Source organism: Gobio gobio (assembly GCF_949357685.1).
Source record: "Gobio gobio genome assembly, chromosome: 8".
Classification (NCBI taxonomy): domain Eukaryota; kingdom Metazoa; phylum Chordata; class Actinopteri; order Cypriniformes; family Gobionidae; genus Gobio; species Gobio gobio.
The window spans coordinates 53,689,839-53,705,997 of NC_137114.1; the positions used below are offsets into that span (position 1 = coordinate 53,689,839).

At 41.1% G+C, this 16,159-nt stretch overlaps 1 protein-coding gene across 3 annotated transcripts in view; it reads left to right on the plus strand.

The window, feature by feature from the left end:
• Window positions 1-6,458: 6,458 nt before the first annotated feature.
• LOC307130032 (NACHT, LRR and PYD domains-containing protein 3-like) overlaps window positions 6,459-16,159 on the plus strand; it is a 73,994-nt gene continuing 64,293 nt past the window's right edge. For 2 of the 3 annotated variants that reach the window (XR_013816993.1, XM_079822880.1), the window contains exons 1-6: window positions 6,459-6,661; window positions 6,927-7,023; window positions 7,271-7,378; window positions 11,428-11,535; window positions 11,636-11,761; window positions 13,792-13,902. Coding sequence is in view for 2 of the 3 variants with exons in the window: in XM_079822880.1 (XP_079679006.1) it covers window positions 6,974-7,023; window positions 7,271-7,378; window positions 11,428-11,535; window positions 11,636-11,761; window positions 13,792-13,902 (503 nt within the window). In the remaining variant the exon portion in view is untranslated. The remainder of the gene's footprint in view (window positions 6,662-6,926; window positions 7,024-7,270; window positions 7,379-11,427; window positions 11,536-11,635; window positions 11,762-13,791; window positions 13,903-16,159) is intronic. The other variant, XM_079822881.1, reaches the window with a different exon arrangement.

The window sequence follows — 16,159 nt, forward strand, 5'->3', positions numbered from 1 at the left end:
CTGAATTCCCCTTCATCCTAACACCATCTATGCTTCTGACACAAAAAGCTGGTAGTCTCCCAACTCCACAAGAAGATTTCAGCAAGAAAGACATGCTCCAATGTCAATGGAAACGGGTTCAAACCTTAGCAGAAACATTCTGGAATAGGTGGAGGAAGGAGTATCTTGGAACTCTTCAGAGCCGTCGCAAATGGCTTCACAAACATCCGAACATCAAGGAAGGTGACATTGTACTTCTCAAAGACAAACAAGTCAAGAGGAATGAGTGGCCAATGGGGATAATTGTGAAGGCTATTCCCAGTACAGACGGTATGGTAAGGAAAGTGGAGGTGAAAACGGTTCAACATGGAACAACAAGAATCTATCTCAGACCTATTTCTGAATTAGTATACCTCCTGTCTTCAGATCAGGCTGTTTAGTCCAGTAATCGCTAGGATAAATGGTATCTTTGGGATACCAGACGGGGAGTGTTGTGACTTTGCCTATTTTAGCATTTATTTTAGCGTTTTTGCTCCCCCTGCTGGTAAATTTATATTCTGCTGCTTGAATTTATTTTATTCAGTTTCCAGGGTTGGGTTAAAAAGAACGTACTCAACACATGGAAGTGCATGCTGAATTTGCCGTCCATCGCATTTACAACTCTTAAACGAGGCACTGTCTGTAAGTGGCGGTTAATTATTCTTAATTATGTTATTTGTAAGCTTATGAGGGACTGCATGTAAAAGTAATTGTTTCATAATGCAGAATTGGGAAATTCATAGTTGTACATTTGTATTGTGTAAACATTTTGTATGATCGTCTCCTGATTAATATTGTTGGACTCAACACTTACCATGTAACAGTTTATTTATGTATTCTTTTTGTTTTGTGTTGTTTTACAGTTTTACACATTTATTCAGTAAATCTGAACGACGACTTCTGTGTCAAGACTGGTTATTGAGTAAAGTGTTTAGCTTGCTGGATACGAAGCCAGTACACAATTCTTTCTTTTTGTCTGCAAATTTTTTTTTCTCTCAATACTTCATTTTTCTTTTGCGATTCTTTATTTTTGTTTGCAGAACAATGTTTTTTCTCTCAATACTTTTTTTTCTTTTGCAAAACTTATTCTTGTTTGTTCGAATATTACAATTTAATAATTGTTAAATCGATATGTCATCCTCAATAAACTCGTCTCCGGCGTGTTGCCTCCGATCTTTCAAATATTGCACTTCAATAATTGTTTCATCAATACGGCATCCTCAATAAACCCTTCTCCGGCGTGATGACTCCGATCTTTCGAATATTGCAATTTAATAATTGTTTAATCAATACGGCATCCTCAATAAACCCGTCTCCGCCGTGATGACTCCGATCTTTCAAATATTCCGATCTATTATGACCTCTGACCTGTAAAGTTGCCAGAATAATAATCATACGCTGTTTGTTAATTGGCCAGAGGAGAACTGGCACCCTGACTGAGCCTGGTTTCTCCCAAGGTTTATTTTTCTCCATTAGGTCACCTGATGGGTTTCGGTTTCCTTGCCACTGTTGCCTCTGGCTTGGCTTGCTCAGTTGGGGACACTAAATTTTTCAACTAAATATCCAAATAAATCTAATTATTAAACTAAATTAACCATATAAACTAAATTACTGATCTAATTACTGATCTAAAGCCCACACTGTCACTGTATGATAATTTAAATGAACTGATGACATCACCGTTTTCTCCGGAATGGCTAAACAGCTGAATAAAATTCTGTTGCATTATTTTCCTGTTTAACACTGGGAAGCTGCTTTGAAACAATCTGCATTATTTAAAGCACTGTATAAATAAAGTTGACTTGACTTAGTTGATTATCTCGGCGCATGGGAGTGCCTTCCGAATATTTCTGTGTGGGTCCTGCATACTGTAGAAAGAGGTTACAGACTGCAGTTCGGTCACACTCCCCCAAAGTTCAATAGGGTGACTTGGACTGCAGAGGTACTAGAGCGTGTTCAGGTTATGGAACAAGAAGTACAATCCCTGCTGGAAACAGAGGCCATAGAGCGTGTTCCTCCACCGGAGAGGGAGTCCGGGTTCTACAGCCGGTACTTTATAGTTCCCAAGAAGGATGGAGGGCTGCATCCCATTCTAGATCTGAGATATTTGAATCGGTCTCAGGTTCAAGATGCTCACAATTCCCATCATCATGAGTCAGATCCAGTCCGAGGACTGGTTCGTCACGATAGATCTGAAAGGCGTATTTCCATTTATCCATCCTTCCATGTCACAGGAAGTTCCTGTTCGCTTTCGGGGGCAAAGCGTACCAGTATCGGGTGCTTCCCTTCGGCCTAGCTCTTTCCCCTCGCACCTTCACGAAGTGCATTGATGCAGCTCTGGCTCCACTAAGACTCCAGGGCAGCCGTGTACTAAATTATATCGACGACTGGCTGATACTGGCCCAGTCGTATGAGGTGGCAGTTTGGCATCGAGATGTCGTTCTGGCCCACATTCAGTGCTTGGGGCTGAGACTCAACACGAAGAAGAGTGTGTTGACGTCCTCCCAGAGAACCACGTTCCTGGGGATTTTATGGGACTCGACGACGATGAGGGCACAAATGTCTCCCACACGGGTCGAGACCATGCTGGTGATGGTCTCCAGAATAAAGCTAGGCCACAACATCACTGTAAAGCACTTCCAGAAGTTGCTGAGGCACATGGCGGCAGCGTCCAACATGATACCTTTTGGCCTGCTGCACATGAGACCCCTACAGTGGTGGCTGAAGACCAAGGGGTTTTCCCCCAGAGGGAATCCATTCTGTATGATCAGGGTAACGCGCAGATGCCTTTGTTCTCTAGTCATATGGAAGAAATCTTTGTTTCTGTCCCAGGGGCCAGTGTTGGTAGCGTCCTGTTGCTGTAAAACCGTTTCAACAGACGCCTCCCTCACTGGTTAGGGTGCGGTCATGGACGGCTGCTTTGCGAGAGGCCCGTGGGAGGGCCGTCATTCCTCCTGGCGCATAAATTGCCTGGAGAGGATGGCGGTCAACAAAGCTATGAGGAGTTTTTTCCTGGACCTCCGCGGTCACCATGTCCTGGTACGAACAGACAGCACATCAGTCGTTGCGTACCTGAATCGTCAGGGGGGTCTGAGGTTGCGCCCTCTGTGCAGACTGGCGCATCACACACAGGGAAACTGTTGTCTCTCAGGGCAATGTATGTCCCAGGGGTCCACAATCAGGGAGCAGACGTCCAGTCGAGGCAGGGGCTGAGGCCCGGGGAGTGGCGGCTCCACCCCGCTGGGGTTGGATGCCATGGTGCAGACGTGGCCGAGGCTGCGTCTGCGTCTGTACGCTTACCCCCCGATCGCTCTGCTCCCGGGAGGCCTGGAGAGGGTCCGTCAACAAGGGGTCAGCCTGCTCTTGGTGGCACCTCGTTGACCAACTCGAGTTTGGTTCTCGGACATCATAGCTCTACTGGCGGGTCCCCCGTGGCAGGTCCCTCTGAGGAGGGATCTTCTATCTCAGGCGGGGGGCAAGATATTTCACCCCCGGCCAGAAATTTGGAACCTGTGGGTCTGGCCCCTGAGCCAGATACCTAGAGGCCGGTCTGTCGGCAGATGTGATTGAGACCTTGCTCAGCTCCAGGGCTCCGTCTACAAGGAGACTATACAGCCTTAAATGGAATGTTTTCTGTGTTTGGTGTAGAGAGCGTGAGGTGGACCCAGTTAACTGCCCGGTGGCTTCAGTGCTGGAGTTCCTCCAAAATCACTTCTCTGCGGATCTTACCCCGTCCACACTCAAGGTGTACGTGGCTGCCATTGGGGCTTTCCACGCTCCTGTGAGTGATGGGCGTTTGGGTAGGCACCATCTGGTTGTACGGTTTCTCTGTGGGGCTCTGAGGATAAGGCCTGCGGCTCGTTCCAGAGTTCCAACCTGGGATCTGGCAGTGGTACTTGAAGGTTTGGCTGAGGCGCCCTTTGAGCCACTGGAGTCGGCTGAGGCAAAGCTATCACTATCTCACAAAGCTATTTCTTCTTGCTATCACTTCTCTGAGGAGAGTGGGGGACCGCCAGGCCTTGATGGTGACGCCGACTTGCCTGGAGTTTGCCCCTGGCAGAGTTAAGGCCATCTTACATCCTAAGCCGGGCTACGTGCCCAAGGTGCCATCCAGTGTGGCCAGGTCATTGGTTCTTCAGGCATTCCATCCTCCGCCTCACGTGATGGCGGAAGAAAGGAGACTTCACCTTCTCTGCCCGGTCAGAGCTCTTAAAATATATTTGGAGAAGTCTGCGCAGTGGAGAAAATCAGAACAGCTGTAAGTGTGCTTTGGTTAACCCAAGAAAGGGCTACCTGCTTCGACTCAGACAATCAGTAACTGGATTGTCCAGGCTATAGCCACGGCTTATCAGGTGCGCAATTTGCCTTCACCGATGGCCGTGAGGGCTCATTCCACCAGGGGCATGGCCTCCTCGGTGCCCCTCCTTTCTGGAGTCCTGATGCTGGAGATCTGCGAGGCGGCTGGGTGGGCCACCCTGCACACTTTCATTAGATTTTACAGCTTGCACCTCCCTACGACGCCCAGCGCTAGGGTGCTCCAGTCCTAGTTGTGCCTGGTCTCCAGCTTCACACTAGGGCAGGCGCGACCCTCGGTGTGGCCTAGTGGGTACTCGTTCCCCAAATTCGTCGTTCCAACGCAGTGCGAGTTCCCTCGAAAGGGAACAGCTTGGGTTATGTCTATAACCCTTGTTCCCTGAGAAAGGGAACGAGCACTGCGTCTCGTCTCCACACCTCGTCATGCCTGGAGCGCATGCTTCATCATGATAACTGACATTACTATGCGCCGGCCCCCCTTATGTAGCTTCCGGGTATGCCATCACATACTACGTCATGACGCAACACCAATCAGGATTGGAATAGTTTCATTCATACTTCAGATACGCTGTTGCTAAGGGAGCATCCCCAAATTCGTTGTTCCGACGCAGTGCTCGTTCCCTTTCTCAGGGAACAAGGGTTATAGACATAACCCGAGCCGTTTCTTGTATCATGAATTGTATTAAAATCTCCAGAGACTGAAGATACAGTGACTTCACTGTTATTTTATTAAGAAGAACTTTATTGTCATTATAATAATATAACGAAATGTGTTTAGTAGCTCTCAGAGAACTACTAAACTACTAATTCACACTACAGGATTTTAAACATCGGCAGATCGCTGTGCTGTTCAGACTACATGACTTGCTATTGAGTCTTGAAGTCATTGTGGTGTTCACACTACATGACACTACGTAAATTATCCGAACTCTGTAACCCAACGACTCTATCCGGCCCTCAAATCACCAAAAAATTTGAGCTGCAAGTGGTTTGCGAAATTTTCTGTTCTGAACCCCGAAAAAGGAAAAAAAAGAATATGGGTGAAAGATTGGATAAGCAACAGGCAGCAGGGGTTGGCTGTGCTACAGAGAGAGTTGGAGGTGAGTAAAATATGTTTATAATGGAAAAAGTAGCTGCTCATGTTATGGTTTGGCAACGACAGCAAGATTATAGAAATACAAAAGGCATGTGTAATGTGATTAAAAAGTTGTATTTCTTTACTTCTCATTCAAATAGATGAATGATAAGACTGATGTGAAAGAACAGAAGAGATCACTTTAAAACATCAGGATTTATTCATTATTTAATGTGTTGCAATCATTTCTGCCCTTTCCTCTCCATGAGTTTTACCATTTCAGTAATTCGATTAAAAGTGCAATAATGTTCTCAGTGCAGGAGAAATAAACGAAAACTGTTAAAGAGTTGACAGTGTTTTTACAGTATGGTTTTAATTTCTCTGATTCTGTCAGGTTTATGTCACATTGCATTGATCCACATTTGTAGCTCGCTTTGGAAAATGAATCTGATAAATGACTAAATGTGATTATAAACATGATCGGATGATGACAAACTTATTTCATATCATACAGGTGTGATCAAACAAAGTCCTCTTTATGATTTATCATCAGGAACTGTGCAGAAAGAGAAATGAAAGACAAAATTGAACAAATGAAGGCAAGAATGAACAAAAAATAATGAATGAACGAAAGAGAACAAAAAATAAACAAAAACGATTAACAAACAAAACAATAATGAAAGAATTGGATAAATTAACAAAGAGAAGAGAAGAGAGAAACAACGAGTTAACCAAATAAATATTTAAAAAAAACATAAAGTAACAAAACAGATCAAACAAACTGAAAAAGCGGAATAAATTAAAGAATGGTCAAATATAAATATAAAAGTAAGCTACAAAAGGCCAAAAGAAGTAACAAATGAGTGAAGACACTGAAGAATAAAAAAAAGCACAAAACTGTATTAAATAAAAAAATAAGAACAAACAAACAAGATAAGACTTTTTTTTTTTTTACCACTTTATTTACACAATATTGATCTCCAACGCGCTACAACGTCTGCTCGAGTCGCGTCGACACAACACGCATGCGTCGTGGTTCTCTCATGAACGCGCGCAGTGTGTGTTTAACCTGTGTTTAAAGTGAAAGTAAGTTAGAGTTCTCCGCTATTTAAAACAGGTAAAATACGACTACCACACGGAAAAACAGAATCAAAGTGAAACATTTATCAAAGTTTATGCAGGAATGCCCGTGTATCTTTATGATGTCAAAGCTGGAGGATTTGGGAAGCTGTATCTTGTAAAAGTTTGATCGAGGTGAGTCTTCATGTGTGTGACTTCCTCATATTAATATGAATCTCTGGAGGACACTTTGAGTGACTGTAAAATCTTTAATGAAGGGATTAATTCACTTCACTTCATTCAAGGTTTCTTTTGTGTTTGGGGATGTCTGTGATTCTTCAGAAGTTTAAAGCTTGCGTTAGCGCAGTCACGATCTCACACAATTGAGATATGTGCAGATAAATTATGAAGGTTGTTTAATGTAATCGTTTAATTTAGTGTCTGATGTTTGTTCATTCAGAGTCAGTGGAGGAGATCAAACACATCAGATTCTCCTGCAGTTTCATCATGGCTGATCCACAAGGATCCACAGATGGAGATTTCTCTCCAGGATGCAGGTAATTTCAACAAACACTGTTAAATATTGTGTTACATCGCAGGAAAAGATCACAGATGACAGAAAAATTTTAGAGAAGAAAATGTATAGCCTATTATGTTTTAATTTTAAATATTACATAAAAAATCATAAAGTTTCCTCAAAGTGTTTTTGATGTAAGATGAATGTGTTTATATTAATATGGTTCCTCTCATAAAGAACGATCACAGAAATTCAAAGGATTAAACTGAATCTGTTCTCTGTTCCAGTTCAGTCCAGCAGAAGAGCTCAAACCCAGAGTCCAGCTGTGTGTCTATGAAGAGTGACTGCTCTATGGGTGAACCACTAAAGTTTGGAAACACACGGCCTGATCTCAGGTACTAGGGCTGCGCAATATATCGAAATTATCGAAATATCGCAAATGTACATATCGCAATATGCATATCGCAAGGGCACGCAATATCTGAATGATTTTAATAAGCTACTTCAACATTGTGAAAAGTGTATGTTTTAGGTCGACGCATATATCAGAGAATAGACTGAGCACACGACTGTTACTTATGTGACTTGCTTGACGTTAAAAAGAGTTATTAAACACAATAACTTGCGAAAAACAACTCCTTGCAGTCTCGCGCTGTCTGACACACACACCGAAATGTGCGCACAAGCCATTCTTTTTCCGTGTCTTGTTACACACTCGAACTGTCAATGTTTCCTTTTCCCAGAACCGATGCTTTCTTTTCCCAGAAAGAATGTGAAACAACACACAAATGATATCATTCTGTTTTTAAATATATTGTTTTAATATAATTTAAATAGATTTTACACACTTAAAGCAATATCGTATCGAATATCGCATTATTTAACAAGGATATCGCATTTTTCATTAATATCGCACAGCCCTATCAGTTACACAGAATAACATTTCTATAAAAGATGTGCTTATAGTATTAATTTTTTATATGAAAGCATAGAGAAAGTTCAGCTCAAAGGGTAAAAAAATATTAATTAGTATTAATTATAATTACTTGATTCATTTGGGAATATTTATCAATTTAAGGAAACTTGAAGGAATCAGTTTCAGATAATCAATGTATTCATCCACCAAATCTCTCAAACAAATATCTATCAGTTTTATAAAATTATCTGTCATTATTTTTATTTCAAATCCATTATTTTTTTGTTAATGAACATGGCTTGTTAGCATTGCAATACACTCTTTCATAGATGTCACGTTTAAACACACAACATTTAAACAACGTTTTATTAAATTCATTACTTTATATTTGTATAGCCTATTACTTTAGATTTATATATTACGTTGCTCACGCAAGTGGCAAAACATTTAAACACGGCCTATGTTAAAATCAAAAACATTTTACATAAAAAATTACAATAGACAAAATGTTTTTGTATTTTCTTTCATTTTTAAATCTTTTTACAAGAAATCCTGCAGGTCATAAAGAACTTTGTTTTTCCACCTCTGAGAAAGGACGAGTGCTCTCCATTATGTCTCCTTGTTTTAACTTAAGGTGTCGTTTTCCTTGCTTTACCCGAGGCAAAAAAGCTGTGTTGACTTTGAAACAGAGTAGACTTTAAGTTTATTCATCTATGGTGAAATGACTAGATTTTGGCATCAATGCATGTTTATTTTAATGCGAACAATGCTCTGTCACTTTAATTCAGTGAGTACAGCTCAGCAAAAAAATAGACTCGGTGCGGAAACGATCGCCACACTGCTGCAGACGCACCGCCAGACAGCATCCGCGTGCAATGTGAAAGCTCCAACTGGTTAACATGGGTACGGAAAAAAATACTCACCGCATGTACACTGCAAACAGAGGATGTGTGAAACAGGCGTAAGTCTGTGGGTCTTTAATGAAAGGTGAGCAGCAGTGGGGTCACTTAGTGGGTCACTCAGATAGGCACTCCTTGAGATCCTGACACTCCAGTTTTAGGTGGTAAAAGTGGTTATTTTTCTTCAGGACTGACTTCATTTGCATATCATAAATTGTGGATCAATTTTAGAACTAATCGTTTATAACAAGAATACTGAGCTGATTACTCAAATACACTATATTTCAACATTCAGGAAATTAAAACACGATTACTTTGGTACCAAACATGGCCCACTTGATTTACATATTATTCTACTAATTTTACAGGAAAGAACAAAAAATTAACATGAATCAAACCCAATCACATTATCAAAAGTTATAGCCACACATTTCATAGATTATAACAACGGAACATTACATGCGCAAATGTCAGGGTTCTGTCACTTTGGTCTGGTTTATTTGAAGGCTCTTTCACACTAGTTCAGTAGGGATGTATTTTTTTTATTCAATTTTGTCATCACTTCATACATTCACATCCTTTATCGTGCTCACTGTGTAAAAGGCCCTTTAGTTTGGTGGCAGAGCTCTGACACTCCTATGGTCTTGTCTTTGTGTGGGTGTTACAGTTTTGTCTTTCATCTGTGTGATACAATGTGTGTGTGCGGAACGTGGTGATCGGATTCCAACACGTCTAGTTCAGTTTCGCTTCAGTGTTGGGTTTCAGACATTCATGCTCCATGTTTTGTCTCTTGATGATGTTTTATTAACAAAGGTCTAGAGGGGCTTGTTCAGTTAATTTACTCAATTAGCACAAAATGAGTTATACAGCCGACTTCTGTCCCATGACAGTCTTCCAGCATTCCTCGATTACCCGACCTCCTCACTCATAACTAGGAGCCTGAGATTGTAAATTCCGAGCTCAGAGCCCTTCCCTCGGATTGTATGCAAGTGTAAACTTGTGAGTGTACAGGTTCATTCATGTTCATTGACTCGCTGTGTGCTCGTGTCTCGTGTGTTTTGTTGAGCGCTAGTTTCATTGGCCAGGCATTCTTGTGTTGTCGTGTTCTGTTAGAAACTCATGTCTGGCAAAGTCTCACAGAATCAACATTTTTTCAAACAGTCAATCAGTGATATCAGGAAATGTCATGGAGATTGATGGTAATGGAGATTGTTGTCCACCTTTATGTAATGGAGTAAGACAGAAATTTCCCGTAAACCCGCACAACATACTGTAGTTATATAAGTTTGCAAGTCTGTAAGTCTGTATGCTTTTTTATTTTACTTTGTTTTAAAACCAAAATGAACATGTATTAACATAGTGTAAACTACTGTAACGTACTGCTCTGAGACAGAAGATAGAAGATCCAAATGCAGCTTTATTGGAGGGGTAATCCACACTCGTAGTCAAAAACAGAAAAGAGGTCATAACAGGTAATCAGTCCAATACAGCAAACAAGACAGGAGAGACAGGCAAACGGGTAATCCACAGAACAGGCAAGAAATCCAAAACCAGAGACATGAAACCAGGGAAACGCTCAGAAATGCAGTGATACAACGGAGAAGACTTCACAGTTAATAGGCTTGTTTGAGATGCGCCTCGCCTGCAGTTCAGCCGAGACTAGGCGGCTGCAGTGAGGGGAGGAGTGAAAAAAGTGCAGGCAAGCCGGACAGTTCTCTCTTCTCGTAGTGGATCAGACACCTGCGAGATCAAAGGCGGATATCGCGGGATTCACACTCGTGCGCTTTGTTGCTGATAAACTGGATGTAATTTAAGTTCTGTTACTTTTATATGAAAATAAATATTATGAACAAGACACCCAAAGTTTTTGTTATTTATTTCCATTCGAAAGACGTGTTTATCAATCATTTTTACTTTATTTAGGCCTACACACATGTTTGTATATATATATTTTTTTTTTATAAAAATGACAACAATCACATAACCCACAGAGAGATCGCCTTTGTTAGAGAGTTTGGGAATATTCACACATAAAAACATGATATCAGAGTTTTAAAATCAAACATTTTGAAAAAGAACCATACATCACGGTTGTTTAAACTAATAAGCATTAAGCTGTGTCGTCAGCAAGTCGTTTCCCATCATGCTTTTGCTCCGCGCAGTCGGTGGAGAGCAGCTGCGCTCAACTGCAAAATCCGACAAATCCGCCTTTCGCTCGCAAGAGTTTTTTGACATACGTCGGCATGACATCAGAGCAAGGCGGACCGCCCTCGGACACTTTTCTAAACGGCATGCAGCTCGCGCTGATCACCGGTGATCGGTTCTGCGCAGATTTCGCTCATCTCAAACAAGCCTATTGGCAGAGTGAACATGGTTTATATAGGCTGGGGTAATGGGGTAATGAGGTGATGAAACACAGGTGCAAACAATGAGTGATGATGAGTCCGGGCACAGGATTATGGGTAATGTAGTTTGTGATGGAGTGACAGTCCGGGGTGGAGTGCCCTCAGGTGGTAATCAGGGGCACTCTCACTTGTGATTGTGACAACTACACACAATAGACTTAATGGCATATTGGATGAATACATTCATTTAAAAAGGATGAAACTGAATTTGTTCTCTTTTACAGTTCAGTCCAGCAGAAGAGCTCAAACCCAGAGTCCAGCTGTGTGTCTATGAAGAGTAACTGGTCTATGGGTGAACCACTGAAGTTTGGAGAAACACAGCCTGATCTCAGGTATATCATTTATAAGTTACACTCGCTGATCTTTCCTAAGACAGAAGTTTCCAGTAAAAGTGCACATGTATAAGTCTGTATGCTCTTTATTTTTACTTAGTTTTAAAACCAGTTCAGTCCAGCAGAAGAGATCAAAACCAGTGTCCAGCTGTGTGTCTATGAAGAGTGACTGGTCTATGGGTGAACCACTAAAGTTTACGAGTGGAGACAAACAGCCTGATCTCAGGTATATCATTTCTATTAAAATTATGCTTATAGTATATTTTTGAATTGGAGGCAAAACTTGTCAGTCAGTCAATCTATTTATAGCAATGATATCAAGTAAATGTAAGATTAGTTTTTTTCCACCTTTGTATAATGCAGTAGGTAAAATTGAGCAGAATTTTCTAACTGCTGGTTCTGATTTGTTGAAAGCTACACAGTGTCTGATCAGAACAGGGATGTTCCCTTTCGTTCAGTCACTCTGAGTAACGTCAGTGACTGACGAATGGGGGTTTTCGCTTAGAAGCCTATCATCTTCGAGATCTTAGAAAACAACTAATGGCGATTAAATGCCATGTGCCTGCGGAATTTGCACAGGGTAACTCAGCCCTACCTCTTGGGTATATAAGGAAGTATGCTGGAAATGTCACATTATTTTTCTGCTTCAGAGGTGTCAGACGAGACCCCCGTGGAACGCTAGTCCTTCCCTGGTCTCCTCTGTTAGGGCGCAGATTTCGACCCCTCCCACACTTTGAGATGCTCCAACGCCTCCCTATGTCTGGGCCGGTCATTCCGCTTCGCTGCCCCATGTCTGTGGCTTGCATGGCCACTGGTTCAGTTTTGGGAGCCAAAAAACAAAACAAAAAAAACCTATGGCTTCCCAGACTGATCAGCTGGTTCGGCCTAGGGCTCGGCTATGTGATTCAGTTTGCACGATCTCCTCCCCGCTCCTATCATGCATGCGGAGGTCGTCACCCTACTGGTGAGGGTGCGGTCGAGGTTGTCCCTCCAGCCGAAATGAGGTCCAGCTTCACAGCCCTGACCCCATTGTACCTAGCAGAAACGATGGGTTAAGGCCAGTCCTGGACCTGCACGTCTTTTAACCGAACCCTTCTCAGGCTTCCTTCCAGACGTTGGCAGCCAACACGTCTTCGGATGCATTCGTCTCCGGACTGGTCTGCAGCGTTGACCTGAAGGGCCCATACTCTCATGTCTCCGCTTCCCCCCCGACTCGCGTCCCACACACATGTAGGATTCATATTTAAACGGTCTTTTGAGGTTTAATATTCACAGACACTAAAAGACCTCACAATTCTCGGCTAGATCCATCGCTCTTAGAAATAAAACAGCTTTTCTTCTGAGGTAAATTGTTCCTAGTGATTGCAATTTCAAAACACTGCTTCATGAAGCTGTGAAGTGTTACGAATCTTCTGTTTCTAATCAATTGGTTCGGAGCACGTATCAAACATTCAAAAGTCATGTGATTTAAGACTTAAGTAAACGACGCTTCATCACGTCATCACTGTTTTGAAACGTTTAGAAAAACTTCAAAATGTCAATGGTTCACCGCTACGGGGTGCGCTAATCACTGAGAACCATTGAACAAGTGTCTGTGGGTTTTACCTGATCTCTGATCAGTTTTATACATTTGTAGTCATTTTAATTAGACATTCGTATAATAAGGCATTTTTATCTTTATGTACACAATTATAATCTTTTACATTGTAATCATTTTATTTTTAATATTTGGCATATTTGTGTATTGCTGCACATCCCTGTGTGTGTAATAAGCAGAGTGTAAGCGAGTTGTGCGCCCGCCCTTTAAATAAAACAAAAAATACTGCGCTATTGACTTTAGACCAGGTTTTTGTTGGTCAATTGTGCAGTCGTTTTAAGTTCCTCAAAATAGCAACGCACCTAGTTTTTAGACCAGCATGTCTACAGGCGAACAGATGGGCCTGAGTGCATTTGCTATTTAAACATGGCGCTGGACGTGAAAATTATAACTTCGTCAGGTTGAAACTAGCAAATTGTAATCATAGTTTGAGACACGGTTCAAAACACCACTGAGTTGCAGACATTAAATAAAAAGTGTTTCCGCACTCCCTGGTCTTTCCTAAGACAGAAGCTGCCAGTAAAAGAGAACAACATTTACGTTTTAGGTCTGCATGCTTTTTTTTAAACTTAGTTTTAACTTGTATATTTAATGGCTCTGGTCATATTGAATTAATAAATTCATTCAAATGATTAAACGGAATCTGTTCTCTGTTACAGTTCAGTCCAGCAGGAGAGCTCAAACCCAGAGTCCAGCTGTGTGTCTATGAAGAGTAACTGGTCTATGGGTGAACCACTAAAGTTTAAGAGTGGAAACACACAGCCGATCAGGTATATCATTTCTATAAAAGATATGCTTATATTATTTGATTTTTAATAAAAATTATTGTAGTTTTTTTAATTACTTACATGCTAAAAGTGGTACTTGAGGCACATTCACACAGACCAAGTCTGCAAAACTGCAAGAGTTTGAAATTGTAAAACAGATCTCTACTTGGCACATCACTCTGACGCAAACTCTGACATTTAAATGTCACAATCATTTCCCGAATACCTACACCCAATGATCATGTGTGAAAACACTTACATAATTTGTTCACTTAGAAATCAAAACTCATTGTTTTGAGAGAGAAATTATTTATTTTTTATCCCCTTGCATTTATTGTAAGTATATGTGATTTTTTTTTAAAATATATACTGAATAAGTCAAGTCACCTCTACTTATATAGCACTTAATAAAACAAAGATTATTTCAAAGCAGCTTCACAATAGTAACAAATTCAAATTCTGATGTAAAGCAGCTCTAACAAGCCAATAGCGTCATTATTCAACTCAAGTAATTTCAGTGTTGATTCAGTTCAGTTCAATGACTGTAAAATTCATCAATTGTGCAACAATTGTGCATACATACTGTATACAGTGTATTTGTGCACATACATGTACATGTGACAAACTCCTGTGCCCGAGCTCCACTACACTGAACAAGCAAGTCACTAGGGCTGGTCCGAATACCATTTTTTGAGCTTCGAAGCTTTGGTAGTGATCGAATATTCGAAGCTTCGGAGGGAAGGAGCTGAACATATCCTTCTCTCTAATAAAGGCTGGAATCTGGAGAAGAGGCGCGTCTCACGTGGGCACTATATGCTCCGCGAACGGGCAATGAACTAGTGATACAAAACACACAGATCAGTTATGTCCCAGTTTTGATATATTATAGTAGCTAGTAAAAATAATTCTGTTCAGTTATAGGCTAGAACAGACTAAGAGCCCCTATTTCTGCCCCTGGGGCCAGGCTTCGGGCCAATTTTCACGTCATACCTCAAACGCGGGCTTTTTCCTTCATTTTATATTTTAGACATTCATTAATTAAAAGAAACAATGAGGTGTGCATCGCTGGTGGAAACAACATGAGACCATGACACCACGACTGTCAAGACAGCTCACACAGTGTTTAGAGTATCGCCGCAAATGAGTAAAGCAAAGCCAACACGCAAACTGCCGAACGTGCTCAAAAACACAATCATCTTCATTAAAACGAATGAGACTAAATGCTCTTACAGTGCTTTGGTCTTGTTCTGATATTGCGGTCTTTGATCTTGAAATGAGCTGATGAATAGCCTATAATGCAGCTCATATCTGTTGCTTTCGTTGATGTGAACTCTGTTAAATGTGCATAGGCTAGCGCAATAATTGAAGATTGGATTTATATTAATTTTGCGGAGAGGTGTAAGTTAAGACAACCTGCCTATTTTTTATTTATTTAATTTTGAACACGTTTCCTCAAAAAAAAAAAACGTATTATAAGCAAGACAAGTTAAGTGTTGATTTAAGAGGATAAATGGATCAAACGTGTTGTTAACTCACTCAGTTCGCTTGGTCGTTACTTTAAAAAAACGAAAACTTTAATTTAACAAAAAAAAATGCTTTAAATTTTTTTCTAAATTAACTTAATAAAGAAACGAAACTAAATATAACTACTTTGACAATAAAAACAAAACTGAACTATTTTAATGGCTGCAACAATGTGTAGGCCTAATAGGGAGGATAAAAACAATGAAATAAAAAATCACGGGACTCGGGACGATAGTTTTGGTAAGCTGTCGGACACGGCTGGGCTAGGGCCTAGATTTGAGGCCCGTGCAGGGCTTTACTAACTACAATTAAAAAACTGAACGTGCCACTTTAGCCCGGGCGTCTCAGCACATCAGCAGCAGCAGTCAGATCATATTCTTCACGAGAGCGAGGAGCTAAATTACAAGATGATCGCGGAATATTTGGTTTCAAAGTGATGTAAAAGCGCCTATTTAAGGGAGTTTGTCATTGTACTGTTTTGTTGCTATGTTTTTCATTATGAATAATAGCTAATGAACCCACAATTCAAGCAACCCGCCCCTGAATTGGCAAACCGAAAGTAAACGTGGCGCAGGGCTGCATGCGTTCAGCCGCTCAGTGCAAAAGCACAGCAATGAGGGAAACGATGAGGGAAATTTTTTTCACCGTCACAACCCTAATGTATAAAAAGGATAATACATTTTGATTATATTATTCTATTTTCCACAATGTCAAACAAACGCAGTTTAACCCAAAA